This window comes from Rhinolophus ferrumequinum, chromosome 9, assembly GCF_004115265.2.
Source record: "Rhinolophus ferrumequinum isolate MPI-CBG mRhiFer1 chromosome 9, mRhiFer1_v1.p, whole genome shotgun sequence".
NCBI lineage: Eukaryota > Metazoa > Chordata > Mammalia > Chiroptera > Rhinolophidae > Rhinolophus > Rhinolophus ferrumequinum.
In genome coordinates, this window is record NC_046292.1 from 1,360,543 (window position 1) to 1,388,085 (window position 27,543).

Below are 27,543 nucleotides of genomic sequence, written 5' to 3' on the forward strand. Positions count from 1 at the left end.
AGATTGCCAGTCACAACCAAAGAAGCCAATATGGTCTTCCAGGCAGATCCTGAGACCCCCTTCTTCTCCTCTGAGATCAGATAGGGCGAGAGTTACGCGAATCCCCGAATAGGTAGGGACAGCTCTACGCTCCTGCCCAGCAGGAAGCAGATACAGAACAGACCTGTCCCTCAACTTCCCCCAGAGATTTTATGGGGATCACTGTTTCTCAAGGGAAAAACAAAGCAGGCAGTTAGAGATAGGCATGGGTCTCTGCATTACTGCCCAAAAGACCTCCCCTCTCTGTCCAAAACTTCCCCTTTTCATTGTAAACAAATGGGTACAAGATACCCAACTAGATCAAACTGGCCACTCCCACCTGCGCAGTTTAAAACAGATGGCGTAATAGCCTCTTGTCAATCACAGGTGTCAATGAAGTGGTCCCACGCCCAGAAAGGAACAGCCCATTCTAGAGAAAAAAGGATAAAAACTCCAAGTCCTCGCCAGTCAGGCCCTTTTTGAGCCCAGGCCCTTGGCCCTTTGGGCCTTTTTGCCTTTTGAGCTTCTTCTTTTGCTTGGCCTGCTCTAAACTCTTTGGAGTGTATTTTTTCTCCTAATAATGTCACCTTGGGCCCTTGAGCCATTCACTCTGGCTTGGGTCCACTTCTATTTCTTTGAAGTGTACTATCTCTTCTAATAAACTACTCTTTCACCACTTTATTTCTGTGTCTCGTTCAATTCTTTGCTCAAGACGCCAAGAGCTTGGTCTTTGTGCCGAGAAGGGCCCGCCCTCCAGTAAAACTGGAGTCAGTTTAGTTAAGTAATATTTTCCTAGGAACTAATCCATTTCACCCAGGCCTTCAAATTTATTCACATAGAGCTGAGAAAAGTAATTTCTTACAATTCTTTTCGTTTCCTCTATATCTGTCACTTTGTCCTTGTCACTTTTAAAAATTTTGTGCCTGTCATGTAAGTGCCTGACTTTAAGCTTTGGATTGCCATTTCGGAAGACATCCATCTCAAATAAACTTATCACCAGCGCGCACAACCCCCAGATAAGGAACTAGGCCACCCTCACACGAGAAGTTCCTCTTTCAGAAAATCCTGGGGAGCCAGATGACTGATGGCTTAGGTGATCTGCCTCCAGTCGCCAGAAACCTAATCGCCTCTCTTATGCTCCAGATTAGACAATAATGAAGGACCCCACAAAACCCAACACTCCACTTGAGGACCCTCATCAAGGGAGAGCCCAGGCCCACACACTTTCTCTACCCTTGACCTTGTTGTGCGGCCCAGGTGAGCTGCGCACCCTCCAGGACCTGTGAGTCATAAATCTTGTTCTTCCAAGTTCCCTGATGGATTTTGCTGAAGTGTGTCTCAGGCTAGGATGACACAAAGATCTCTGTGCTTTTTCCTTCTTTCTTGTCTGCAATTGGCTCATCTATTTTATCGTATTTTTTTGAATAATCGTATTTGGATTTAGTAGTGCTTCCATTTTTCTATTTCGAATTTACTCATTCCTTCTTTATCCTTACAAATTCCTGCCTTCTGATGTCATTTGTGTGCCAGAATAAGGGGAACTCTCGGGGCCCGACCCAACTCTGGCACTGCTGTAGCTATACCCTTGTGTGCTTCCAACTGTTTTTGTTACTATGCGTATTTTTCAGACATTCTGCAATTCCAGATTTGATTCCCTTTGGACACAAGAGTTGTTTCACGTGCAGGGAATTTTTAAAAATTAACTTATAGCTTTAATTGTTGAGATTGGAGATGCAGCCTATACCAAATCATGACTATTTTCTCAGAAACCTAGTATGTGGTGACTTTGTGAAAAGCAGGTGCAGCCTCTCTTCTCAGATAAGAGTTCGAGTTCCATCAGTCTGTCCCACCTTAGCGTTTTGCTACAGAGGCTGTCCGGGGCCTGCTAGTTTTGTCCACTTGAGTGCCATGGTGTGATGTTGGGGTAACCGTCAGCTGTCACATGTACCTGCAGACAGTGGATGTGGGACAGTCCCCTGAGGCAGGCTGGGGCTGGAGGGGAGGGCATGGGGCAGGATAGACTTTGCCTGGGGAGCTGGGGAGGGTGAGTCCCTCTGGAGGGTCCCAGGTTGTCTTCTGCTGAGGAACCCGCCCCAAGCGTGTTACTCGACAGCCCACTAGCTTGACTGTGACTGTACGAATTGCTGGAACTTTCCAACCTCAGCTTCGCAAACGGGACGAGGCTACTTCACAGGGTTTCCAGGTAGAAAGAGAAAGCAATCACTTTCTGTTTGGCATGGTCCCCAAGGCCGTGGGTGGTGGGCTTCGGAACTGGGCTCCCCAGGAGAATTTGATGAAAGCATGGGTCTCAGCTGGGTGGCCTGGCTGAGGAGTTCGGTCCTTGGGGGGCTTGGTGCCCCCGAGTGCTGCAGGAGCCTGGTGTCAAACCTCACAGGGAAGGGTTTCCTGGGCAGGCTGGGAGGGTGGGGTGAGCACCTCCCTGATTTGAGGTCTGGATATCGGATGAGAATGACAGGGTGGCCCTGTGACTGGGCCTGGGGAGGGTGGGGTCAGTGGAGCCGGCAGCCTGAGGTTGCCTCCCTCCGGATTCTTGCCTTCAGCCTCTTCAGGCCGCTGTGCTCGGGGTCCACGAGGAGGCCGCTCTCTGCTGCCGTCCAGGCCTCTGTGTAGCGCTGCTCCTCCAGGCAGCGCTGCCCATGACACAGGAACACGCAGGTGGTGGGGCCCCGGCCTGGCCGCTCCCACAGGCTGCTCTGGGCTGGGGTGGGTGACAGCTTGAGGGCCTGTGCGAAGGACCGTGCGGCCCTGGCCTCATCCCCCAGGCTTAGGAGAAGGCGGCCCCTGGAGCACAAGTCCTCAGCCCTCATCCGGACGTCACAGTCCCCTGTACCCTCCTGGAGCACGCGGTCCAGGTCCCCAAGTGCCCGGCCAAACTCCTGCAGCTCGGTCAGGCACGTGACCCTCAGGCGCAGGTGACGGGTCCTGCCACCACTAGCCAGGACGGCCAGTGAGCAGTAGCCCAGTGCCTGGCAGGGCTGCCCTGAGTTCAGGAGGGTGCTGGCTTCCTGGGCTGCTGTCTGCAGAAGGGAGACAGGAGTGTGGCTCAGCCCAGAACACTGCAGCCCCTCCCTGCAATCCCACCACCCTGAAGCTCTCCAGTCTGCTAGGCTCCCCTCCTCACCTCCCTGGTCCTCCCCCTTTTCACAGCCCTACTGCTCCTCTCACTCGGGTGACCTCCTCCTCCTGCTACTCTCTGCAGTCACCTCTCCACAGGTCCTTCTGATGGGCCACTGTCCGGGCCGACCTCCCACCCTGCCTGCCCTCCCAAAGTTGCCCCACCCTGGGGAAAAGTAGCAAAGCCGGCTCTGCCAGCCTGGTCCTTGAGTCCAAGGTCAGGAGGGGCCTTCTGAGCACTGGTGGGTTTCTCACTATCTTCCCACAGAGTGTCAGAGTTGGGGAGAAAATACGGTCCTGCCCGCTCCCTTCACCCTGTGTCCACGGCATTTTGCTCCAGCATCTGCCAGCACGACCCCGGGTGCTAAGGCTCCCCGATTGCCCCTCAGGCTCACCTTCCTTTTCTGAGCGTGGCTAAAGCCCACCCTCTAAACCACCCCTCTCCAACCACCTTGTGGCTAAGTCCACTGGCCTCATATGGCTCCTCTTCCCAAGGTCCCACTGTGACTCCCTCTGAAGGATAAGGCACACAGAAGCCTGCCTTCCCCACTGTCCCTCCCTCTTTTCTCCGCAGCCAGCCGGCTTGTACCAACGACCCCTCCCCGCCATGTGACTTAGGCACTGGGCACCCCAGCACTCAGCAGGGACGCTGTGTGGGGGTGCAAACGCCAGGTTTGGGTGCAGATATGTGCGCTGGGAAGGGGACGGAGGCGCGGCCAGGATCAGTGTCCAGTGCTCGTGGCCTTGCTGTTGGGGTTGCCTCCCGGGGTTCGTGGTTCTCTTCTCGCACCAGACGGACAGCGCACAGGGAGAGCGGGGCGCCGGGGACCGGGTGGAGCCCATCTCGCTTCCCTGCTGTGTGACACTGACCAGCGGCACGACCTCTCTGTGCCGAACCGCCTCGCAGAGGCAGCGCCGTCCCGACCGGCTCCGCGGGATACCGATTCAGGGGAGAGGCCGCCGGAAGCGGGGCCCGACCACTTCCGGTTCCCTGCGTTGCCGGGCAACGGCCGCGCGTCTCGCCTACTCTCCCGGAAGCCGAAACCAGCCTTCAGGCGGCCGGGAGCAGCCCCTTCTGTGCCCGAGACCCCCGGCAGGCCACTCCTCTGGGATCCCCGGGCTCTGCGGCCCCTCCTGAGCTCTTGGTACTGATGACACTGTCTCACTGGTTGGCTCCCTCAGCCCCGGGGGCAGCTGTTCCCTCTGCATTTCCAATTGCTCTTTGCTCTTTCTGTCCCTAACGCCCGCGTGGCCGTTCCTCTATTAACTGCCCTCGCTGAAGCACCTGGTGTGGTTTCTTTCCCTGGTGGGCCGCGAGTGACACAGCCCACTAGAGCCGTGGGCAAAAGGCAGCACAGGGAGGTGAGAGTTGCCCGGGCAGCACTGGGTTCCAGTCCGAGGCTCCCTGACTTCAGCCTCCTAGGCTCCCGGCGCCCCTGCTGGTCGTCCCTTCACCTCCCTCCCCTCAAAAGGCTAAATTCAGCCAAGGCAGGGGGAGTCCACTGCAGCTTTAGTTCCCCAGCCCTGCCCTCCGACCCACCTGGAGGGTCCTGCCTCCAGCCAGTGAAGGGGGCAAGGCGGTCAGCCCAGAATCCAGGACAGCCTGCCCTCTGCCCGCCCCGGGTCCCCGGCCCCACAGGCTCCTGTCAGATTGGCTTCTGTTACAGCGTGGGCCAGAAACCTTCCCCCCAACGGCAACCCTCTTCACGTCAGCGGAACCATGTCAGCCCCTTTCTTGAACATTCTGAGCTGTCCTTGCCTTGGCCTGTCACCATGAGGGTCTCACCTCCAGTGCCACCTCACTACCCACTGCTCTGTTCTAGGGTCTTCCTGACACACTTTCGGAAGTGAATCCCCCACTGTCTTCCCTGAGATTCCAGGGCTACAGGGCGGGGCTGGGGCCCTACCCAGTACCTGATGCCAGGTGCTCATATGTTCTTGTCGAATAAACAGCGGAAGGAAGTATCAGCCAGCCCCTTCCTTCAGGGCCCCTCGGCTCACCACCTGCAGGAACCCACCTCCCCCTCGTGCTCTCACAGGGAGGGACACGCCTCTCCTGGCCTGACCTGGGCTTGGGCTGGCTTCCTGGGAGGGCCAGGTGCTCCTGGACGGCTTGGCCTGGCTCTGAGGACGGGGTTTCCTCCTTCTCCCCCTCCCAAGTCAGCTGAGGCTCATTTGTCTCAGGCAAAGAAGCTGGAAGGTCACTGGGGTTGTCAGGGCTTGAGATGGCCAGACCTGGGTGCCTCCTGCTTGCACCCCCACCCATTCCACACCCGCGGGGAATCAGCACACAGGGAGTGCAGAGCTGCCCCAAGCACTGGGTGCTGGGGTTGGGGGGGGCTGGAGTGGGGCTCCGAGGGGTGCTGTGCACACCTGGGCGAGGCTCTGCCGCTCCGAGGTCTCCAGGGGACGCAGCAGGAAGCTGAGGTCCCTGGTATCCGTCTCTGCCAGGCACTGCAGGTCCCGCGCCGCGGCTGGCACATCTCCCTTCTTGAGCCTGAGCAGGCCCCGCCTGGCCTGGACTGCCTCTGACGGTGGTGTGGGGTGCAGGATTTTTTGCAGGCGGGCGCCAGCCTCCTCATAGCGGCCTATCAGAGATTCAGGAAGGAAAAGTCAGGGTGGGGGTGGGGCTGGGGCTGGGGGCAGGGATGTGGGATTCGCCTGCAGCAGCCCTTCTTACTCTGTGTTGGCTTGGGGAACAGCAGGCTGATGGAGGGCTCAGCCCCGGGAGGAGGAGCCCGAAGCAGAGGGACATGGTGACACCATGCCTATCACATGGACTCTCCTGCTACCAGTACCCCCACCTGGGTTGGTCACTAGAGTCCGTGACCCCCAGACTGGGCAGCACCGTCTGAGCCCCTCACTGTAGTTACCACAAAGGTCTGCTTTCCCCGGGCATCTGTGAGCAGGGCAGCATGGGGTGGGAGCGACCCCCGGGCCCCCTGAAGGTGGGCACACCTCACAGGCTTGGAGGTGAGGATGACAAGCCAGGGAAATGCAGGCTGCACAGAGTCTGCCCCTTTCAAGTTAGTGCTGAAACATGGTCAGGATTTTGTAGGAAAGGCTGACATTGTGGCACACGTGAGCATAAGACAATCCCGCTGGAAGGGGCCTGAGTCTTGGTCAACATCTGCTGAATAAACGAGTTACTGAGGAGGCCTGGGCGTTGGAGCCTTGTCTGAAGCCTGAAATCACTCCTTCGTTTCTCTTCCCTACAGGCAAAGTAACATAGGTGACCGAGAGCTAGAGACACGTACACACACAGGGACCAGGTCCCAGGAACCGGGATTCGGGGTGGAAGGGACCTTAGAAGCCACCGAGTCCAGGGCCTCATTCTCTCGTTTTACAGAAGAGACTCCAGGGGTGAGAGGAGCTGGGACACACACCATGCTGCCCACGCTCATGCATACCCATGGCAATGAGCACATCTGCCAGGAGGATGTGCCAGCTCAGCTGCCGGGCATCGATTTGGATCAGCGCCTCCCCCGCAGCAAGGAGGCCCTGGAAGTCGCCGTCGCTGAGGGGGGCCCCGGTGTCTGGCAGCTGGCTCAGGAGGGCCCGGCAGCGGGAGGACAGACCCTGTGTGATGAGGGCCTGGGCCTCTGGCTTCAGAGAGCGGATCTCAGGGACCGCAGCGTGTGAGTCGAGCTTCAGGGCTGAGAAGATGTCGTCCACGGCCTCCTGTAAGGGGCAGGGCAGGGTGGATGGCAGAAGTCGTCCCAGCTGGATATTTGTCAACTGTTTGTTCCCCAGTGTCTGGGAAGAGTAGATAGCCTAGTCCCTATCCTCCCACAAATGGGGGGCGGGGGGAGGTTGGTCAGCCAAAATGAGGGCCCATCTGGTGAGCGATACAGGGCAGAGCAGGGGGACACTGTGGCACATGTATCAGAACTCTGGGAGGGACAGATGGTCTGGAACCAGGTTTGCACTGATAAAGAACCTGCTATGGCACAGAAGGAGGGCTTGAGCACGCACCTGCAGGGCAGCGAGCACGTGGGTGGGACAGCCAGGCTGAGGATGCAACTTGGGGACAGGAGGCCGGGAGGGGTCCCGAGGCCCTGACTCGGCTGGGGAAGCATAAGACAGCCTTGACGGTCAGTGAGTCATGTGTATCTGACCTTGGACCTGGCCAGCAGGCGGGAACCATGGAGCCATCTTCAGATTCATCCTCCTCATTTTTCTAGTTGTCTTTTTTTTGTGTGTTTGCCTTTGTTTCTCCCTTTCTACTTTCTTTTGGATCAACTGAGTATTTTTAGTATTTTCTTTTAATCCCTTCATTGGCCTTTTAACTCTGCCTCTTTTTAATATTTTTTTAACAGTTGCCCTATAAATTACTACATGTACTTTTAACTTACCACAGTGCATGCAGAGTGAATAAAGTACCACTTCATGGAGGATGTAAGAACCACACAGTACATCTCATTCATCCTCATCCTTTCTGATGTAGATAGCTTCGTTCAAAGAAATTCAGACAAGGAATAAATGTATTCTTTTGTATTTAAATACGCTCCTTATTTCTTCCAGCAGAGAATTTCCATCGGGTGTCAATTCTTTTCAACTTCATCCCCTTTCGCATCTCATCTGCTGGCGATGAATTTCCTCAGCTTTCATTTTTCTGCAAACATCTTTAATTTCACTCTTATTTTTGAAAGGTATTTAACTGGACAGAGAATTCTGGGTAAACTTTTTTTCTTTTAGTGCTTTAAAGATACCACACCACCCAGTCTTCTGGCTTCCATGGCTCCCGTGACAAGTCAAGTCAGTTCTGCCAGGCTGGATGTGACATTTCTCTTTCCCGCCAGCTGCCTTTGCGATGTTCTCTTTACCTTCAGTTTTCAGAAATTTGACCAAGCTGTGCCTAGGGTGGTTCTCTTCGTGGTCATCACATATCAGTACATATGAATGTGAAGAAATAATGGTGGTGAGTTTCCCAAGAAGCACAGCAACCCCCAAGATGACGAACACGAAGAGAACCACAGCTGGGCGCATGTTGGTTATATACCCATTTCTCCCATCCTTTCTCCTCTGGGACTCCAATTATACATATGCTGGACTGCTTGGAGTTGTCCCAGAGTTCACTGAAGCTCTCATTAAAAAAAAAATCCCTTTCCCCACCTCTGTCCTTCAGACTGGGTAATTTATATTCGTCCATCCTTAATTTCACTGACCCTTTCTTTGCCAGTTTCCAATCAGCTGTTTAGTCCATCAGTACATTTCAAATTTTAGATATTATACCTTTCAGTTCCAAAATTTCCATTTGATTCTTCTTTACAGTTTCCATTTCTCTGCTAGGATTCACCATCTGTTCACTCATTATAACAAGTTTTTCCTTTAAGTCCTCTGCATGTTTATAATCGCTGCTTTAATGCCTTTTTCTAAGTCCAATATGTGAGCCACCTCGAGGTCTGTTTGTATGGAGTACTTATTTTCCGGACTATTGGTCACATTTTCCTGGTTCTCTGTGCGTCTCGCAGTTTGAGTTGTGCTGGACTTTGTGGATGGTATGTTGTAGCGAGTCTGGATTACATTGCTGCCCGGTAAAGGGTGTTGAGTTTTGTTCTGGTGGGCAGTTAGATCACTGGTGGATCGTTTTGGTCCTCCTAGACTTGGTTTTGTTCCTTGTGGGGGCAGGTCCATTTCAGTTTTGAACTTGGTCCTAGGGATGATCTTTAGTTTAGGGTCTGGCCTTTACTTTACTTAGAGCGTGGTCTCCACTGACTGCCCAATGTGTTCAGAAAGATCTCTGCTCTGGCTGAGTCTCCAGCCCTGCCTGACCCTGGGGTCGCCATTCAGCTGTCAGCCCCAGCACAGGTGAGCTCTGCTGTCTCCTGTGTCTTGCCCTCACATGCAGCCTAGCCTTCAGACAAGGATCCACTGGGAATTCCATGAGGACGTCCCTCCTCTGAGCAGTCCCCTCTTGTCCTTTGTCTTTCCTTGCAATTCCAGCCTCTACAGCAGCCTGGAACTCCAGTCTCTGCCCCCTCAGCTCAGCAAGCCCACCTCCTTGAGCAGTGGCGCCAGGAAAGGCTCCCAAGCAGAAAGGCAGGTTAGTGTGGGGCTCGCATGGGCTCACCTCATGTGGTTTCCCTTCTCTTGGGGGGTCATAGGTCCCACTGCCTGCTGTCTAAGACCTGAAGACAGTTGTCACATATTTTATCCAGCTATTTTGTTTCCAGCAGGCCAATACCAGTTATTCCCTCCTAGACATGCCCAGATGTGTTTCAAGCCCAGGTATGAGTTCTCCTGGAGCAGGTGTGTGGGGATGCCGGTCTTGAAGACACAGAGCCCTGAGGTGGGCCGCTGGAAGGACGGTCCTCTCCGACCTTCCCACACCATGGCCTGGGTCCATCCTGTCCGTAGTGCTGGCCACTGGTAACCCCTGATTGGCTGGTCACCTTTGCAGGGTAAAAGCCCATTCTGTGCTGACTTGTTGGAATCCCCAGCTTCCATGTACATTACAGACCAGACACCAGGCTGAGTGTCTGGCAACACTGACCAGGAACAGGATGGTCCCGGGCTTGAAGGGGTTGGGGCAGGCCCTGCTCCCACCCTCACTCCCACATCCTGACTCTCGACAACCACGAGAAGTGGCTGGCTTTCACTTCCACGTGTCCTGTTGCCCTGCACAGAGTGGGAGGGGAGACATTTCTGAGGAGCTGCTGGCATGTTGAGAGCACCCAGGGCCGGGTTTCCAAGAATCCCCTGCAGCAGGGGCCCTCCTGGCCGAATCCCTTGTCTGTTTAGTGGCCTTGTCCCTGTGAGCCACAGATGCTTGCCCAGCACAGGAAGAGGCATGCAGGGAGGGCTGGGCTCCCAACCACAAATGCATCCAGACTGGGACAGACATCAGGCTCTCAATGCCCTTGGGGAAACATGCACATCCTGCTGGCTGGAGCAAGCACCATCTCAAGAAGCTGTCATGTCAGTGGCAGCTTGCATTGTTTATCTTGCCTCCTAGGACTCCAACCTTAAGCAAATTAAGGAACCTGGCAGGCAGGTTGCCTCTGGGCTGCTCTTTTACCCAGCGAAGCATCAGGCAGACAGCCAATTTCAGTCAGTGACATTGCTCTTGGCTGAGAAGTGCCCTTGTCCAGTGCCATTCAGCTGTGGCTGCCTCTGGGCACGTCTTCTCTGTGATAAGCACCTGCCCTGGGCCTGGCAGTGGACCCCTCCTGCCCTGCCCCTGCACAGTGACCATCTGAATCTACAGGCCCTGTGCAGACAGCTCAGGGAAGCACCCAAAATGGCAGCCGGGCTCTCACTATTTTAAGCCAGGGCGCCCCTGGTAGCTCTGAGGGTTTTCACATCCCTCCAAGCTGACAAAGGCGGGGAGGCATGGACGCTCTTCAGAGGAAAGGAAAGGACTCCCCAAAGCCAGGGATGTGACAAAAAGTTTCCCATGAGCTCCAGGGGTTTTGATGGGCGTCTCATAGTCAAGATGGCCTGCCTCTGCCCCTGCCCCCTTTGTCCTCGGGGGGTGAGAGAGAAGGCAGCACCTGCCCCAAAGCACCCCCAGCCCACCTGCCCTGTCCCAGGGCAAGAGGGTGGGGCTGGTACCTCCTGCTGGTCCAGGGCCAGGCGCAGCAGTGCCCGTCCACACAGCGCCTGTACGTTCCCCGGCTCGGCCCGCAGCACAGAGTTGAAGTCGAACATGGCAGTCTTTTTCTGGCCCAGGAGCCCATAGCAGCGGGCTCGCGTGAGCAGCGACTCACTTGCCTGACTCCCTGGAGGAAGAGGTGTATGGCGTCAGGACCATTTGCTGACCACAGATGGGAACAGGTGGGCGCAGTGCATCTGTCTTCATCCCGCATTTACTGTGCCCTTCCTGGTGCCAGGTGGTGGGGAGAACCAGAGCTCAGACTCTGGGGTCAGCTTGGGGAGCTCACAAACCCCTGGGCACCAAGATACAAGGGGGGCAGCCCGGGTTGACCTGGGGCACTGGCAGCCTGACCAGGAGGGGTGGCATCTGGAAGGGCTGGTAGACAGTCAGAGGGGGCTTCCAGAAGGAGGCGGCAGTGCAGCTGAGGTGAGGGGCTGGGAGGAGGACGTCAGGGCTGGGCATGGAATGGCCGCAAGCATGAAGGTCCCGGGAGTGCAGAGGGGAACCCTCCGAATTCTGGGCACAGGAGGCCTCTCCCCAGAGAGGTTGCCACCACCATGCTCCTTCCAGGCGTATGCCCAGTGATGGACACAGAGAACCATGCTTTGGCCTCTGCGGGACTTTGGGTCCTGTCCCTTTCCCCGCTGACGTGTGCGGGGTGCGAACTCTGACCCGGCTGGCTGAGAACTAGCCCCCTTAGTCCTCACTGCCCACCCCACACGCTGTCTCTGTCACCCCACTTGGAGAAGAGGGAGAGAGGGGGTGCCCAGTAAGTGCAGAGCCAGGAGTCCATCAGCCTTACGATCCGAAGTCCATACTTTGAATCCCACGTACCCCAGGAACTTGCCATGCATACTTGGGAATGTCCCTTCTAGTCACTTTGCGAGGCTCTGGCCAGGCCTCTGCCTGGCACCCAGGGTGGGGCGAGCGGGTTGGCTGGGTGAGGGGGAGGCCAGGCACACACACACACACAATAGTGAGACGCCCTCACTTTTGCCGGGAAGGGCTTGGGAGCTGGGCCCTCACTTCCCCCGGTTGGAAGGAGAGGAGCTGAGCTGGACGAAGGGCCTCAGCTGTCCCTCCCACCCTCAGGGCCCAGGGTGTGGGGAAGGCCTAGCTCAGCCCCAGCGCATCCAGCCCCTCTCCCAGGCTTTAGCATGCTCTCCTGGACTGCCAGGGCCTGAGTGCAAGATGCCCTCAGTGAGTGTCCATGCCCTGTCCACCCAATGGATGTTCCCGGGGTGTGCACACACCCGAGAGCCCTCCACCTGAGGGTCTGCCCAGATGCCCTGCTCCCCCACCGCCCGCATGGCAGAGGCGCCCCATGACCCCGTGTACCTGTCACAAGATGGGAGCCCTGTGGGCGGGTGGGCAGCTCCTACCTGCAGCAAAGATGGCCAGAGAGAGGTAGGAGATGGCTTCCCTGGTGTGGGCCTCGCCCTCGGCCCCGCCTTGCCGCGCCCGCAGGATGGCCAGGGCCCGAGTATGGCAGTGGCACCGCAGCAGCTGCCGGTCCTCGTTGCGGAAGACATCCAGGGTGGGCTGGAGACAGGCCGTATCCCCGGACTGGACCACCTTCTTCACCAGCTGCAGGGGCAGGAAAGTCACCAGTTTCTCCCCGTGCTTTACTTCCAGACCATTCCACTCCCATGCTCTTTGCAGGGCACGGCCCACAGGGGCGTGGTTCACTGGATGTGGCTCAGAAGGCTATGGCTCGCGCAGGCGTGAACAGGGGCGTGGCTCTTGGGGGCGTGGCTCACGAAGACGGTGCTCAGGAACTGCGTGTCCCCAGCGTGGAGCACAGGGAACACTGGGGTCCAGGAGGTGTGAGCGCCCCTCTGGCCTGCTCCTCTCTACTTCGTGGCGTGGGCATTGACGCCTTAGTGTCCCTGAGCCTTGCCTCCTTCTCTGTGACATGGAGGTGGAAATCTTGACTGATGGGTCCACTTCCAGCAGGTACAAATGAGAAGTGCGAGGAAAGGGGCCTTTCAAATCATAAAGTGACAGAGGGCACCGGGAGTCCTTCAAAAGGCGCTGAGCGAATGCCCTGGGACCAGTGCCCGCTCTGGGTGGAGCGGGCGCCAGAATGGACATGACCTTGGCACTCAGAGGGGCTCCACCCCAAAGAGACCCCCTGATGCTCCTGCTGGCCGCTCACTGAGGACACAGGTCCCAAAGCACCCTTCCCTCCCACCTGTAAGGCCCAGTGCAGGGAGACCAGGCACCCAAACCAGGCCAGAGGGGAAGGAGGACTCTGACAGGAGACAGCCCCACATCTCCCCCTGGGGTGTCACCTTCTGACCCTGTTCCAACAGGAAGCCTCATAACGCCTGAGGAAGGCGAAGTTCTGCTTTTCCTGGGAGCAGAGGGATCTTGGAGCAGGCAAGGCAAGCAGGGCCTCAGGGCCTGGGGGCTCCTCTGCCATGCCCTCTTCCCAGGGCAGGGTAAGTCCAAGCCGAGTTTACATAGGAGATTTAGGATGAAGCTCGGCCTACACTCCACTCTTGGCCCCTTTTCTTCAGAACATAACAAAAGCAAATCCGGAGCGCCTACTGCCTGCTGGGGGCCTGCTGGGCCCTGGGGCACCTGCTCCAGCTCATTCCTATGCCAACTGGCAAGACCAGGCCCAGATGAGGAGCCTGAGAAGTGAGGGACCTGCCAGAGGTGGCAGAGCTGGGGCTGGGACAGGCTGTGCCTGCTCCAACATCCGGGTGTGGGAGCAGAGTGGGGCATCATGAGGCCCGGTGCCCTGTGCAGAGCGGGGCCCCATTTCCACCTGCTCTGCTGTGGCCCGTCGCCCTCACCTGGTTGGCGTCGTAGAAGAAGCCCCTTCGAAGTTGCAGCAGGGCCAGCCGCACCAGCACAGGGGCCACTTGGGGCCTGCGGGGCGGGGCCACCAGCAGCACCTTGTGGGCCTCGTCCAGGCGGCCCAGGCGGTACAGGGCGTCTGCCACCAGGAGGCGCGGAGCCTCATCCTCTGCGTCCAGCTCCATCAGGAGCATGGCCAGCTGGTACACACCTTGGGCGTCCCTGCAGAGAGAGCGCAGGGGAGTGACAGGCCCTCCTCTAGCACTTCCCCTGCCCAGGTCGGCCAGCCACAGGCAAGTCCCGTCCGTGTGCCTGGCCCAGGCAGCTCCCTTCCTGCTGGACTGCACAGACCTGGGTGCTATGGAAGGACCCTCGGCCCTCACCCCCTTTCTATCTGCTACCATCCTGTGGGACAGGCATCTTACAGGTGGGGAATGAGGCTGTGTGCCCACCCTGAGCCAGCCCCGCCTTAGTTCCCTTTTGTGCAAAACCAGGATAACAATATGGGCTTCAGAGGCCTGTTGGAGGCAGAGCGAGGGAACACGGCCGCGTGTTAGGCTGCTGGAGCCTCGGGATGGCAACTCCCACTGCGAGAGGGGCCGACTCCTAGAGAGGACAAATACGAGGGGCCCCATCCACACACGTGAAAGTCCCTCCTCCCCAGCAAATCAAAGCAAGGCAAACCAAGCAAGCAGGGACAGAGGAAGTGTGTGTGTGTGTGTGTGTGTGTGTGTGTGTGTGGTGACATCGCACATGGCCTCCACTTAGCCCCCAGCTCAGGGATTGAGCTTTGCCACCTCTGGGCAATCAGAGAGCAGCTGCCTGCTCGCCACTGAACTGGCAAGGCGTTTGTAAAGGAACCTCAGGGCTGGGTGTGGGGCCACGTGGGGAGCACCCAGAGTCAAGGACCTGACTGGGGGCGTGCTCCCTGACCAGGGACGCCTCCTCTCACTCCATCTTATGCAACGCCTCCGGGGTGGTTATAACTAAGAGCAGCTCTGGCTGACGGTGCTTTTGGGCTGCAGGAAACATGTCTCGCTGCAAAGGAGTCTCATCATCTCCTGAGTGAAAAAGGGGGGATGTAAATTGCGTTTACAGCACAATTCGGGTTGTGAACTGTATTTTATATGCACAAAGAGAACCAACTAGAAAGGGTTGCTAACGGGGGATGAGGGGTTTCATGTTTCCATTTCCGTGTCTGAGTTTCTAATTTTCTGCAAGTCGGTCCTTTAATGCCTCGCTGTTGGGGACTGAGGTCTGGGCCCCTGCCCTAAATCTGCCACCCAGGATTTAGGGAAATCACCCAGCTGCTCCCTGCCTCAGTTTGCTCATCTGTAAGCCTGGAAGAAACACACCCTGGCTGCCTGGCAGGAGCCCAGAATGCAGCAGCCCCCGGCGAGCGCAGGGCGCGTTCTTACCCTTCCTGTGCAGCAGGGCTGTCCATCTCCGAGGCCTTGCTCCGGCGGCCCTGCGCGCCCATGGGTCCCGGGTCCGGCTTCCGCTGTAGCATCCTGCGGCCCTCCTCCCGCAGCACCGTCAGCAGCAGCCCCCGCTGGTTCCAGGGCACGTAGGCCTTGGCGACGAGCAGAGCCTCGTCGGGCCGCAGACGGCAGGCGGTCACATAGTCCAGCGCGCCCAGAAACGCGCTGCCCGCCAGCACTCGCAGCAGCCCGCGTCCGCACAGGGCGCGCACACAGCCGCTCGGGTGCGGCGGCCCCTGCTCCACCACCGCCTGGAAATCCTCCCGGGCGCGCAGGGCGTCGCCGACGTGCAGCGCGCAGAAGCCGCGAAGCACCAGTAGCGGAGCGCGGTCGTTCGCAGGGTCCCTGGGGTTCGAGGGCCGCAGCAGGCGCTCGCACAGCGCCTGAGCGCCCGCCGCGTTCCCGGCCAACAGCAGGCACTCGGCCAGGCGGGCGCCCAGTGCCGGCCGCTCCCTGGGCGGTGCCACACGCAGCAGAACTCGGAGCGCCCGGGTCACCGGGGCCAGCAGCTCGCGGCCTGAGTCCTCCCGAAGCTCGGGGCGACTCCGTACCGCCTCCTGGAAGTGGGCAAAACCCATGTCCGCGGCCTCCTGTGCCTGCACCCGCACCCGCTCCCGGTCCTCGGTCGAGAGGACAGCCTCGAATTGCCTTCGCGCCCCTGAGGGGCTTTCACGGAAGGCCTGGTGCAGGTCCCCAAGCAGGTCCTGGACCCCGCTGTCCAGGAAGAAGGCCGCGGCCGCGCGGGTGACCAGCAGGGCGGCCAGACGCTCACCTGGGGGAGAGAACAGAGGCGTTGGTCCTGCCTGTTGGGCCAGTCCTACCCGCGTGCCACCTCTGGCGCCCCAACTGTCCAATGCTTTGGACCCTGTAGAGCACTACCGCTCAGGGATTCTCCCTCTATCCCAGGACATAGCACCAGGATGAGAGCAGGCAGGAGGCGGGGAAGCTCTTTGATGCAGGAGCAGGACCAGAAGCAGGTGGGACAACAGGCGTGGCAGCTGCCCTGGCTGCCTACACAGCACGTTCTCTCAGCGCGGTTCAAAGTCAGTCTCAGGGTTCAGCCAACACAGATATTTAGTTACAATGCCTCTTCCACCTCCTTCCACCTTTCAGTGATGGATTTCAGGATTGAGTTCCTTCTCCTGTGATCAGCCCTAGGACAGAGCTGAGGTCTGACCCTGTGACCTTGGTAGGGACTAGTTGTCACCGCAGCATCTTTGTTTCTTGCCTTCTTTGGGCTCCGTTGTGACTCAACACTTCCCTTCTCTGAAACAGAGATCTCCCCTGTCAGGTCCAGGACAGAGGGCAGGATGTGCCCAATGCCGCTTACAGAGTGGGGGACTCGGGCCACTTACTGAGTTTTCTGTGCCTCAGTTTCCTCTTTTGCTTTGTAATGGGATGACATGGTCTACACTCACAGGGCTGTGAGGATTAAATGGATTAATGCATGTCCAGTGCCTGGAACAGGGTCTGGTGGGCAGTATTACTCAGTGAGGTTTCACATCACTGATAGCGTCACCTCCACCAGCGGCACACTTTGTGTCTGAACACCTTAAACATGCTCAGTTGATCTCGGGCTTCTGATTGGTGAAGAAAGCTGAGCCGCCCCATCCCCACTGGGCCCCCGGCAGGCACACACTATTGAGGGAATCCTAGGAAACTCAGTGCTGGCAGGAGCTCCAGGTCATGGGCCTCCCCCCTTATATTACAGGTTTAGAAAGTGTTGGTGGGGAGAGGACATTCTCCGAGCCCCAACGAGTCTTGATCCCAGGTCTCTGAACCTCCACTTTAGTGCTTCTTGCACAGCCCTTTAGGATTCTCAAGGAGCTTTACCTTATAACCTAATGCAGTCGCCACGGCAATAATAACCTTTTACATTGAAACAGGAGAGGGCAAAGCACCTTCACTTCTGCCGCTTCCCTGCCCTGCTGCCATTGTGGGTAAGTGTCACATTACAGCCCAGAGCCAAGTAAAAACAGCATCTTGTACCCTGAGGTCAACCAACCAACAAAGCAGCCAGCAGCTGGGTCACCCTGTCCAGTCCTGGTGGCCAAAGTAAAAGAAACTTTGAGCCTTTCCCGTCAGTTACTTGGGCCTAACAACACAACTCTATCCCCAATTTGTGCAGTAGTTCAGGGAACCCCTGGGATCTGGGGGGAGGGAGTTATTTCTTTACATGTGGAAGTGTGTTCTCTGCTCTGCTTCTGAGACCCCATTTCCTCATGTCAGACTTCTAGGATTGTCCCACAAGGCACTGAGACTCGGTACATTTTCCTTCTGTTCTTCACATTGGATAATTTCTCTTCTGTCTTGAAGTTCATTGCTTCTCCTGCTGTCTCCAATATGAATTTTTCATTTCAGATTTTCAATTCTAGAATTTTCATTTTAATGGTTTCTATTTATCTCCTGAGATTGCAGATCTATTCATTCATTATGACCATATTTTCCTTTAGTCCTGAGTATATTTCTAATAGTTCCTTTAAAGTCTTTTGAATGCTAATTTCAGCACCTGGAGTATCCCAAGGTCAGTTTCTATTGACTCCTTTTTCTGTTGGCTGTTGCTCACATTTTATTTTCTGGTCTCTTTGCATGTCTAGTCACTCTTTATTGTGCACTAGGCATCTGGCTGATGCTTTGTAGAGACTCTGGATTCAGTTAAGTTCCTCTGAAGAAAACATACTTTTATTTTAATAGGCAGTTAAATTGGGTAGAATCAAACTTCCCATTTTGTCTCTTTGGTGGGCAGCAGTTGAAATCGCCATTTAGTTCTTGGACCTTCTAATGGCTGCTTTTTCAAGCCACCCAGTCTCTCCCATGTATGTATAGTTTGGTGGTCAGCTGATAGATTTAATACACAGATTTTGGGTCTCACTCCTTCTGTGGCTTCCTCCTTTGTAGGACTTCCCTCCTAATCTTCCAGTCACTTTTTTCTTTCCAGCCTTGAACTCTGTCCTATGACATCTTAAACCAGTAAAACCGCAGCTTTCTGTTTCACGTGGATAAAACCTGGATTGAGGAGTTTCTTTACGCAAAAAGCTGCAAGCATGCGGTCTCATCCTGCACGGTCCTCACCTTTCCACTTCCAGTTTCTGCCTGCATTTGCTCACTGTTCAGTACCTTCAAATGGTTGCATTTTATATTTTGTCTCAATTTTATTGTTGTTATCTGTGGGACACATAGTCTAGTCAAACTAATTCACCATTCCTGGAAGCCAGACTCTTCTATTGTTAGACTTAAAAATTTTGGCAATCTGGGGGATATGAAATGCTATCCATTGTTATTTTAATTTTAATTTTCCCGATTACTAACGAGGCTCATTTATTTAAAAATACTTCCCCCCCCCCACAATCTGGTGGGTATCTCATTTTAATTCACATTTGTATCATTACTATGATGTTGGACATTTTCCACATGTTTATAGCCATCTGTATTTTCTCTTTTGGGAAATGCTTTTGCCAATTCTAGTACTGCATTTTTTTCATTATTGATATGTAGGAATTATTCAAATACTCTGGGCACTAATTTTTCCTCATTGTATATTTTGCAAACAGTCTCTCTCTGTTGTGGGTTGTCCTTTCATTTTCTATAGTTATAGGCAAAACAGAAGTTTAAAATTTTTAATTTAGTCAAAGGTATCAAATTATCCTTTATTCTTTCCACTTTTGGTATCTTAAGAAGCCCAGCTGGTCACAGAAGTCTTAATGATATCCTCTTATACTTTCTTTCAAAAAACTGTAAAACTTAGCGATTGACATAATCCCCTTGGATTTTAGTTTTGTGCATGGTTTGGAGTAGATAATCAGTACCACCTTCTGGATAGTGGTCCCCTTCTTTTCCACGCTCACTCTTATGGATTAAGTTCCAGATATATGTGGGTCTGTTTCTGGCCTAATGTGTTTTATTCATCTTTCTATCTATCCCTTAGCTCAGTAACCTTCTGTATTTGTTACTACAGCCTTGCATTAACCGGTAGAGCAAATCTTTACACCACCACCACCACCTTCTTCTCCTTCTTCTCCTTTCCTCTCCCTCCTCTTCCTTTTCCTCTTTCTCTTTCTTCCTTGCCTTTCTATTATTGGTCTTTTGCTGTTCTGTCATATTATCAAAACTTTCTAACAATCGACATTGCATCTCTCTGCTCATATAGGTATTCTTTATTAGGTTTTAATAAAGTTTTACAATTTTCTCCTTAAAGTCATATGACTCTGAAATAAATTATTTTCTGATGCGATAGTAAGTAGTATATTTTTAAAACATAAAGTTTCTATTTGTTGCTGGTGTCTTTAAATATAAATGCTTTTTGTATATCCTGTTAAATTCTGTTCCTATGTTTAACACATTTTTGGGGTTTTTTTGGGGGGAGTTTCTCCGTAGCTAATTATATTCTCTGGAACAGTGATAACTTTGCTTCTTCCCTTCTAGTCTGACATGTTTTTCCCCTTCTTATTGTATCTCATTGGCTAGGATCTCTGGTACAATGATGGATAACTGGGAAAGTGGGCAGCCACCTCGTTTTTTATTTTAAATGGAAGGCTTCTAAAATATCACCACCAAGTATGATATATTTGGTGAGTTTTTTGATAGATATTATCTTTCTGCATAGTTCTTAATGAAAAACTTTGAATGTGTGGGAAATGGTTGCCCCGGGTGCTTTGGGAGGATAAGTGCTCCGGGAACCATGGCACGTGGATGCTTACACATTGGGAGGTTTATACAGAATAAAGCTATCTTATTCTGTATATTGTCCTCATACATTGAGTGTCCCTGTGTGTCTAGTTACTAAAAAGGGCAGAGCACTTTCCAAATTATAGAAGGGTTGCTCAGTGTTTCCAAGGACTTTTGATAAATAACCTTGAGATTAGAATACATTTGTTATGGGAACTACATTTATAAAAAGTTTGTGATAGGAAATTTATTTGTTTACATCATAAGCCACGCTGTGCTGCTGGTGGTGATAAGGTGACTCCCTGTGACATAGATGACTTAAGTTTAATTGACACAGTGATTCTTAGGGAAGAGGCTCTTGTCCAGTTCAGAGCCAAGGTTGGACAGAGCCAAGCTTCCTGAGGGGGGTGGGAATGGGGAGAAGCAATGTTTTTCTAGCACACTTGTCCCCCGAGGCTGTAGCCATTTGGAGTTTCTGGATTTCTGCAGGGTCTCTACTGGTCATAAAGTGGAAGACCCCCTCTACCTTGGGAGTTGCTGAATGTCTTCAGCCTGTGTGCCATTGGCCACTGCTCACCAGCCACTGCATGTTTGTGCTTTGGGCATGGAGGGTCCCCTACTTTCTCATAAGCTCAAGATTCTTTGTGATTCTGTTGAACATTTTTATACCTTTTACAGTGGGAGGATTTCAGGGTATCTGGTCTAGCATATTTCTAGAAACAAATTTACCCGCTCACTTTTCAGTTCTCTCTGTCTGGTCCCCCTCCCACACTGGGGTCACCATAACCTTCCCGCAGCATACTTAACAGATGCTTTCTGTCCTCTCTTCGTGGACGTCACAGCAGCAGCTGTCAGTGCAGTGCACCCCTCTTTGTCCTGCAAACACCCTCAATGTCTGGCCCTCACCATCACCCTGCAGGCCTCTCAGTTCCCTCCTTCTTCTTGTCCTCCTGTCCTCTTTGCTGGGTCTTATTTTGGGGGGCAGTATGGTGGGTAGTTAGGAGCACCCCAGGGGTCAAATTTCAGCCTACCATAAACACTCCGGGAGCCCCGGCAGTGCCCTTGGGCACTGGGGATGTGGTTGCACCTATCACCAACGGGGACTGAGCGAATTCAATGAAAATGTGTATCAAACCCTTAAAATGGGGTTCACTCTCAGTGTTCAATGGTGGCCAGTAACATGCCGTTCCCCACCTGTGGGTGTCCGGCTGCCCCACTCCCTCCTCCCTGCTCGCTCCCTATCTGGATCCTTGACTTTAAATCCCTTCTTTGTGTGGACACATCCAAAATCACTTCTTCAAACCAAGCCCCCTTGATACTTGTTTTCACTGAATCTGCCCAGCAACCCTCAGAAGTGGGTGCAGCCACCATCCCCTCGGGGAAAACCCCACAGAGAGGCCACGCAGTTGGGGGGCAGCTCAGACTCCTCGTGCTGGTGGCAGTGTGGCTCCTGACACCCACCCCACTGCCTAGTCCCCACAGAAGGAGGACCGACAAAAGAGCCTCAGGAGCACTATCTCAAACGGGGTGGGTGTAAAACCCCTGACACCCCCTTTCTTGTCTGCTCCTCCCCTACCCACTGCAATCCAATTGCTGAAGGCGAATTCTGAAAATCATTCTTGACCTTTCTCCACACTCCTCTCTCCACCATTAATACCAAGCACGATCTTATCCCTTTTAATTCAGTGATATCTCAGAACCATCCTCTCTCTCCAACCTGTTTGGTCTGAGCAGCCACAATCTCTTGCCTTCTAGCCTCTGGGCCTGGTCCTCCTGCCAGCTCCCGGCAGGTTTGGTTCTCACCCCGGCTCCCACAGCACATTCTGCACACAGCAGCCAGAGGAAACTTTCCACATGCAACCCGGAGCACCTCACTCCATAGTTTAAAACTCGCCATGGCCTCTTGCTGCTCTGAGGACAATCCAAAGTCCTTTGGAGGCCAGCAGGGCCTTCTGTCTCCCTCTGTCCCCTCCCTTCTGTCAGCCACCCCAGCTCCATTCAGTGGCACGGACACCCCAGGCTCTTTCTGCCTTAGGGGCCTGGCACATTCTGCTTCTGCTGGCTGGTATCAGCTCAGACGACACCTCCGAGAAGCCTTCCCTGACCACCTGGCTAAAGGAGTACGTTGCACGTTCCATTTCCCAAAGCACGTGTTTTGTTTGCTTCTTTTTTTGGGTGCTCCGTTTGTAAGGGCAGGGGCCTGTCCATCTTGTCACCGTGGTGTCCTGGCCCCAGCACAAGCCCCACACCCACCATAACGAGGACTTAACCATGCCGTGAAGGAATTGCCCTGAGGGGGATGTGATTGGCACTCCTACCTTGGGGTCTGCTGCCCGTCGGGTCAGACTCAAGGGCCCGGCTACATGCCGCCCGGCAGTCCTCATACCTGCCGCCGCGGAGCAGAGCTTCAGGTGATAGGGCATCGCTCCAGGTGCCTTCGGGGTCCAGGGCTGCCAGGAGTCTGTGGGGGTCGGTCTCCTGCTGGCAGCTGCTGTGCCCAGCCTGCTGGCTCCTTGAGATGTGGTCCTGGAGGCTGCTGACAAGCATGGGGAGGTAAGGCTGCTGGTGGGTGCGCACAAACGCCACAGTCCTGTCGGCGCTCGAGGTGAAGGCCTGGACGTAGTCGGCCAGGCCAGCGTCCACCTGCGCCCCGGACAGGACCCAGGCTAGGGCGCGCGTCAGCCGCAGCTCCAGGCTTTGCTGGGTGTGAGCGTCTAGCAGGGCGCCACACCGCCGCACGACTTCCCCGTGGTGCCCGTGCGCCAGCAGGCCGGCCAAGGAGTGCAGGACCGCGGCCGGGTGGTCCGGGCAGAGGGTGGCCAGGAAGGCAGAGGCCAGGGTCCCGGTCAGGGAGACCACCGCCATGCCGTCCCAGTGGATGGCCGGGATCTGACTGTCACCGCGGCACCAGGCCTCCAGGGTGGCCAGCACGGGTGCCCCCCGAGCCGTGGCCAGGGCAGCTCGGACGCTCCGCACGGCCGAGGGGGCGTGGCAGCTGAAGGCGGCCAGGTAGAAGGCGGTGGCCAGTGGGGGCTCCCCCAGGGCCAGGTGCTGGTCCCCCTCGCGGCAGAGGCTGGCCACAAGCTCCTGGGCCGACATCACGCCCTTGCCCCCGATGGGTCCATGTCCAGTCCTCGCGGGCACCTGCATGGGGGGCGTGGTTACTGCAAAGGCGGTTGTCAGCCCGACAGCCCCGCCCCTCCTCACTGAGACCTCAGGGTCCACTCTGCGCCTGCCCGCTGAGTGAGAGTAAGGTGGTGCTTGTTCTGCAGGCCGTCTCGGTGGGCCTGGGGGCTGCACCAGGGCGCCCGGCCAGGCTCCCAGCCAGCTGCTTGCCTCTGGGCCTCAGCTTCCCCCTCTGCAGAATGGGACTGGGACTCTGCTCAGCAATCCACCATCTAGGGATACCTGACCCCTGAGCACCCACGTGGGGAGGAGTTGGGTGGCCTGAGGGGTCAGGGACCCCAAGTCCTCGCTTCACCTCCTGCCTCCCCCAGCACAGTGCCCCCTGGGAAGGCGGATACCCTCTCCCCCAATCAATCCAGTTCACACAGGCGTCCCCCAGCCATCTCAGCACTGAGACTCCACACCCCTGCCCACCTCTCACACCTGAGCAATGTGGGGTGGGGGCCAGGTGCTGGAGTGGTGAGGGGCTCTCCCTGGCTCTTGGGTGGAGAGCAATTTGGCCCAGGCCAGGGGTCAGTTCTGAGGTCGGTTTGGGGACCAGCCCTGCCATGCACCTGTCCCCTTCCCAAACCTTACCTGAAGAACTAACTACTCACAGCCCTTTCTCTCCTTGCCCCCCAAGAGCCTGCAGACAAGTCCCCCACCCAATAAATGCTCTCTGACACACAGAGACACGCACTCACGCACGCGCACACACATGCATATGGCATACAAACATATAGGCACACACACTCACACTCGCCTGTGCTCGGAGGTTGTGTCCAGCGCTCGGGGAAGGAAAAGGCGCACGAGACCCAAATTCGCTCGCGGCGGGGTGGCGGGGCTGTGGGCGCGGTTCCTCCCGACGGTCAGCGGGGCTGGGCTCCCTGTCGCCCCACCGCCGCTGCTCGGGTGGACCAGGGTGGCGGGCGCGTTTCCCGGGAGAGCGTCAACACCCCACCGCCCGCTGCTCAGCGGCGCCCCCAGCGGCCGCGTGCTCCCGTCGCGGACCTTACCCTCCCCACCCGTCACCTCCGGCTCCGCTCCCTTCTCCGCACCGCCCCCCCCCCCGCCCCTTCCCGCACCCCACAGGCGGGAGTTCAAGGAGGGGAGAGCCGACCCTGCAGGGCCCGGATTTGTGCAGCTTCGGATCAGGGAACCCATCCTGTGGGGGGTTCCGGTGCGGAGCCCCTGGGCGCTAGAGTGGAGCTGCCGGCACTCTAGAGCCTGCCCTCACACGCAGCCCAGGAGAAAGCTCCCGGAGGGGGCGTCCTGGCCCCCTCCATCCCCAGAACTCTGCCTGGCAGCTCCCCAGCCCCTTTCTACCCAGCCTGCGCAGCCCCCGCCCCGTCCTCCTGCAGTTTGCTTCCAGGAAAACTGTCCCCAGGCCACCCTGTGCACCTGGGTTCCTGTGGGTCTTCCCACCGGACTTGGGTGCCCTCCCCACAGGCTGCTCGTGGCACGGTAGGCAGACTGGGACCCTCTGCAAGCTCATCCCGTTTCCCACCAGCTTCCGCCCTCTGACGCTGGGCTTGTCCTGAGCAGAGGGCCCGCCCCTCTTTGCACCTATGTAGGCCCAGAAGGTGGCTCTCAGCTGTGACATGAGTCTGTAGTACCAGGTGATATCTTAGAAATCCCTTCCCCACCCCCCAGCAGCAAGAAGGAAAGGTGTGAGATGCTGAGTCCGGTTGGCACAGGCCCCTGCCCTGGGGAGGGGGCCCTGGGGAGGGTTGGGGAGTTGCAGGTCCCTGCAGAAAAGGGACTGCTTTGGGCAAGGTGCCCAGATGTCAGACAAAGTCCCGGTCCTCTGCCTGCCTCAGGGAGCCAGGTGGGGTGCCTGCTGGGTGGGGGGGGGGAGGGCCTGTGAGGCAGGGAGGGTGGGGGCACCGAGAGTGTGGGGTGCTGTGTCTCTGATGTCCTTTTCAGGGTCTGGGCCTCCTGGGATGTGGCCTGCTGGCTGTTAGGGAGTCTGGGTCAAATTCTGCAGCAGGCAGACAGGTGTGGTCAGCAGGGCCCGGTCTTCCTGCCCAGCTCCCGGCCTGCTCTGTAGCTCCCTGACCTTCCCAAAGGCACAGCACCCAAAGAGCAGCACTGTGGTGACAGTTTACGAAGACATTTCCCATTTCTTTGATTACTTTCATTTTAATTACCCTAATTAGGTGAGAGCCATAATGGAGCAGGGCTGTCACGGGGGCTGTGGGAAGGGCCCGGGGCGAGGAGGCAGCCGGGCTGCACCACATCCGTCTCACATTAGCCCTGATGGGTCCCCCGAGTCTCTGCCCTGCACGGTGCCCATGGACCCGCAGGCGCTGGCCAGATAAGCCTGGTGGCCTTGGCAGGTCACAAGCTGTGATCGCAGCCCCCATCTGAGAGCAGCACACCCAAGGCAGGTAACCTCTGGGCTTTGTGCCATGGCAGGGGTGGGGCTGGGGGGTGTCAGGATGCCAGGCCATGAGTAGGTATGGAGCATACGGATGGACGTGTGTTTCTTTAGGCCCCAGGTAAAATTTGGAAGGCGGCTGAGTTCCTCAGCTGCAGTGGGAGGGTTCCCCGTTTCTGACGTGTGTCCGGTGGCGGTGATTCTGAGCACTTCCCTTTGTACTGCTGTGCCCATCAAAAGCTCGATGGGACAGGACAGGTGGCATCTTTGTGGGGGGTTCATGGCTCACACACAGCTTTAGGGGCAAACAGGGTTTCACTGTGATGGGAGCATTAGGCTCCAAATGAACACACGTATGCACGTATCGATGCCCTGCTGTGCCAGGAGCCCAGTAAGAGCCCACCTGCAGCCCAGGGCCAAGGTCATCACCAAGCCCGACAAGAATACAGGCCCAAGGAATGTTCATTCTGCCTGCCAGTGGCCCCGTTTCTGTGGTCAGACCTGGTCGGGTTTAGGGAGGGACAGTCTGCGGCCACTGGCCCCTGCAGGGATACCCTGCACTCCCCAAAGTGGCCATGACACGACACGCCGCCCTGAGGCACATGGCCACCGTGTTGGGTCTCAGCTGGAGCACCCGGTCCCTGCTTAGGAAATCGTCCCCTGAATCTGGGATAAAGACCAGTTGGCCGGAAGGACGGCCTAAGCAGTATTGCCGCCTTTCCTTCGGTCCCAGCAGAGGCACAGCAGGGAAGTTGGAAATGGAAGTAGTTTATGAAAGTGGATGGTTGGCGATGTCTTGTGGTGACCTTGTGCTTTTGGGGCTTTCCCCTGTGCGGGGTGGGGTGGGTAGGCACTTGTAGGTCCTGTCTGCAGATGCACAGAGCAGTGAGGTCCCATTCCTGGGACGAAGCGCTCATGCTGAATCTTCACGACTCCTCAGGTGTACCCAGAGAGAGACTAGAGGCCATCAGGTTGGGGAAGTCCACTTTACCCATCACCTTTATTATAAGCAGCTGCGTTTTCCTCACCTTACTCACTGCCTGTCCTCCAGGCACCTGAGAGCTCCCCAAGGTCAGGTTGGAGCCCAGCGCTGGGCCCAAAAATCAGGAAGTGGGTGCCAGCCCAGGTCCCTGCCTGTAGACCCTGCTGTGGCCCCAGAAGGACCAGGGGTTCCCATGTGTCTCCTCCCAGAGGGAAGTCTGAGTTCTCCTGACACCCGTGAGCCAACATCAATGCCAGTGCCCAGGGCAGGGCTCCCAAGCAGGGGCCCTCTGCATGACCGGGGAGGCAAGCGGGGTAGGCCTTGCACCCACCCCCAGTGGCCCGGAGGGAGGGCAGGGCCCACACAGCCCCAGGCTGGAGCTCACACTTCCTCCCTGTGGGCTCCCCTGAGACACCCCACCCTCCCCTCTTCTGCAGATACACAACCCCGAAGACAGACTCATTTCGTCTCAGCCAATCCCAACTGGAAGGGAGAACCCTTGGCAATAGCCCATGACTGTACCCAACACCCCAAAAAGATGACCTTGGGCTCTCTCAGGGGTGCTTCTCACTCTCCCCCACCGGGAGCCAGGTGCAGCTCCGGTCATTTCTCTAGGCTCAGCTCACACAGTCCTGCACACCCCAGGGTGCTCTCTGAGGGGGTGAGAGCTCAGCCAGAGCCCCCTGGCTGCAGGACTCAGGACACCCCACGGCTCTCAGCAGCCCCTTGGCCCTGGGGTGGGGGGCGCTTACCTGTGGCTGCAGTGGCCCGACACCTGGAGGGATCCAGGGGACCAGGGTGGGTGGGACCTGGTCGTGACCAGATGAAATTTCAGCCTCAGGTCCCTGCTGCCAGACAGTGGACCCAGTGGTGGGGAGTTCAATCCTTGGGAGCGGGGAGCCGGGGCGGAGAGGCCTCTTTTTGTGGGGCCCTTCCTCCTGGCCCCTGAGCACCCACAGTCCTGAACCCCCTCCTCACTGGCCTTGCTGAGCTTGCTGGCCTGGCAGCAGGTGCGTGGGCGGGGCCACACCTGTCACAGGTGGCTCTCCCTTCTATCGCTGATCAATAATGCAGTGGGGGAGGAGCCCCTCACCCACCTGCCCACCTGTCGCTCTGGGCGTGTTTTGATCTCAATTACAGGGGTGGCGGTTTGCCGAGGGCCACCTCTGCGTTAGGGGTGCTGTTGTGGGTAAACCTCCTGGCTAGGGGCGCAGGTTTGAGGTATCACATCCTAATGCCGTGGAGATGGTCCTTCTGTTGTTATCAGTCTTCTATGGCTCCCCTAAACTAACAGCTCCTGTTCATGGGA

The 27,543-nt window shown here is 56.3% G+C and overlaps 1 protein-coding gene across 2 annotated transcripts; it reads right to left on the minus strand.

Annotated features, from left to right (window-relative positions):
• Nucleotides 1-1,806: 1,806 nt before the first annotated feature.
• On the minus strand, nucleotides 1,807-27,080 carry TTC34 (tetratricopeptide repeat domain 34). 2 transcript variants are annotated; one of them, XM_033113393.1, is made up of 9 exons: nucleotides 26,987-27,080; nucleotides 22,026-22,851; nucleotides 14,980-15,814; nucleotides 13,558-13,783; nucleotides 12,136-12,340; nucleotides 10,711-10,877; nucleotides 6,564-6,834; nucleotides 5,527-5,741; nucleotides 1,807-3,056 (listed from the first exon to the last, which is right to left on the minus strand). In XM_033113393.1, exons 2-9 carry the CDS (start codon nucleotides 22,804-22,806, stop codon nucleotides 2,529-2,531), a joined length of 3,228 nt encoding a protein of 1,075 aa, XP_032969284.1. In that variant the 5' UTR covers nucleotides 22,807-22,851; nucleotides 26,987-27,080; the 3' UTR covers nucleotides 1,807-2,528. The 2 variants fall into 2 exon arrangements, with proteins under 2 accessions (XP_032969284.1, XP_032969283.1); XM_033113392.1 differs by lacking the exon at nucleotides 26,987-27,080 and adding an exon at nucleotides 23,636-23,776.
• Nucleotides 27,081-27,543: the final 463 nt, after the last annotated feature.

What these genes read in the sequence shown, in the direction of transcription:
- TTC34 (XM_033113393.1), bottom strand. Translation starts at nt 22,806, where the DNA reads ATGTCGGCCCAGGAGCTTGTGGCCAGCCTCTGCCGCGAGGGGGACCAG. An exon ending in AGATGTGCTCATTGCCATGG is followed by an intron (nt 5,742 to 6,563) that starts GTATGCATGAGC and finishes AATCTCTGATAG; the next exon opens with GCCGCTATGAGGAGGCTGGC. An exon ending in AGCGGCAGAGCCTCGCCCAG is followed by an intron (nt 3,057 to 5,526) that starts GTGTGCACAGCA and finishes TCCCTTCTGCAG; the next exon opens with ACAGCAGCCCAGGAAGCCAG.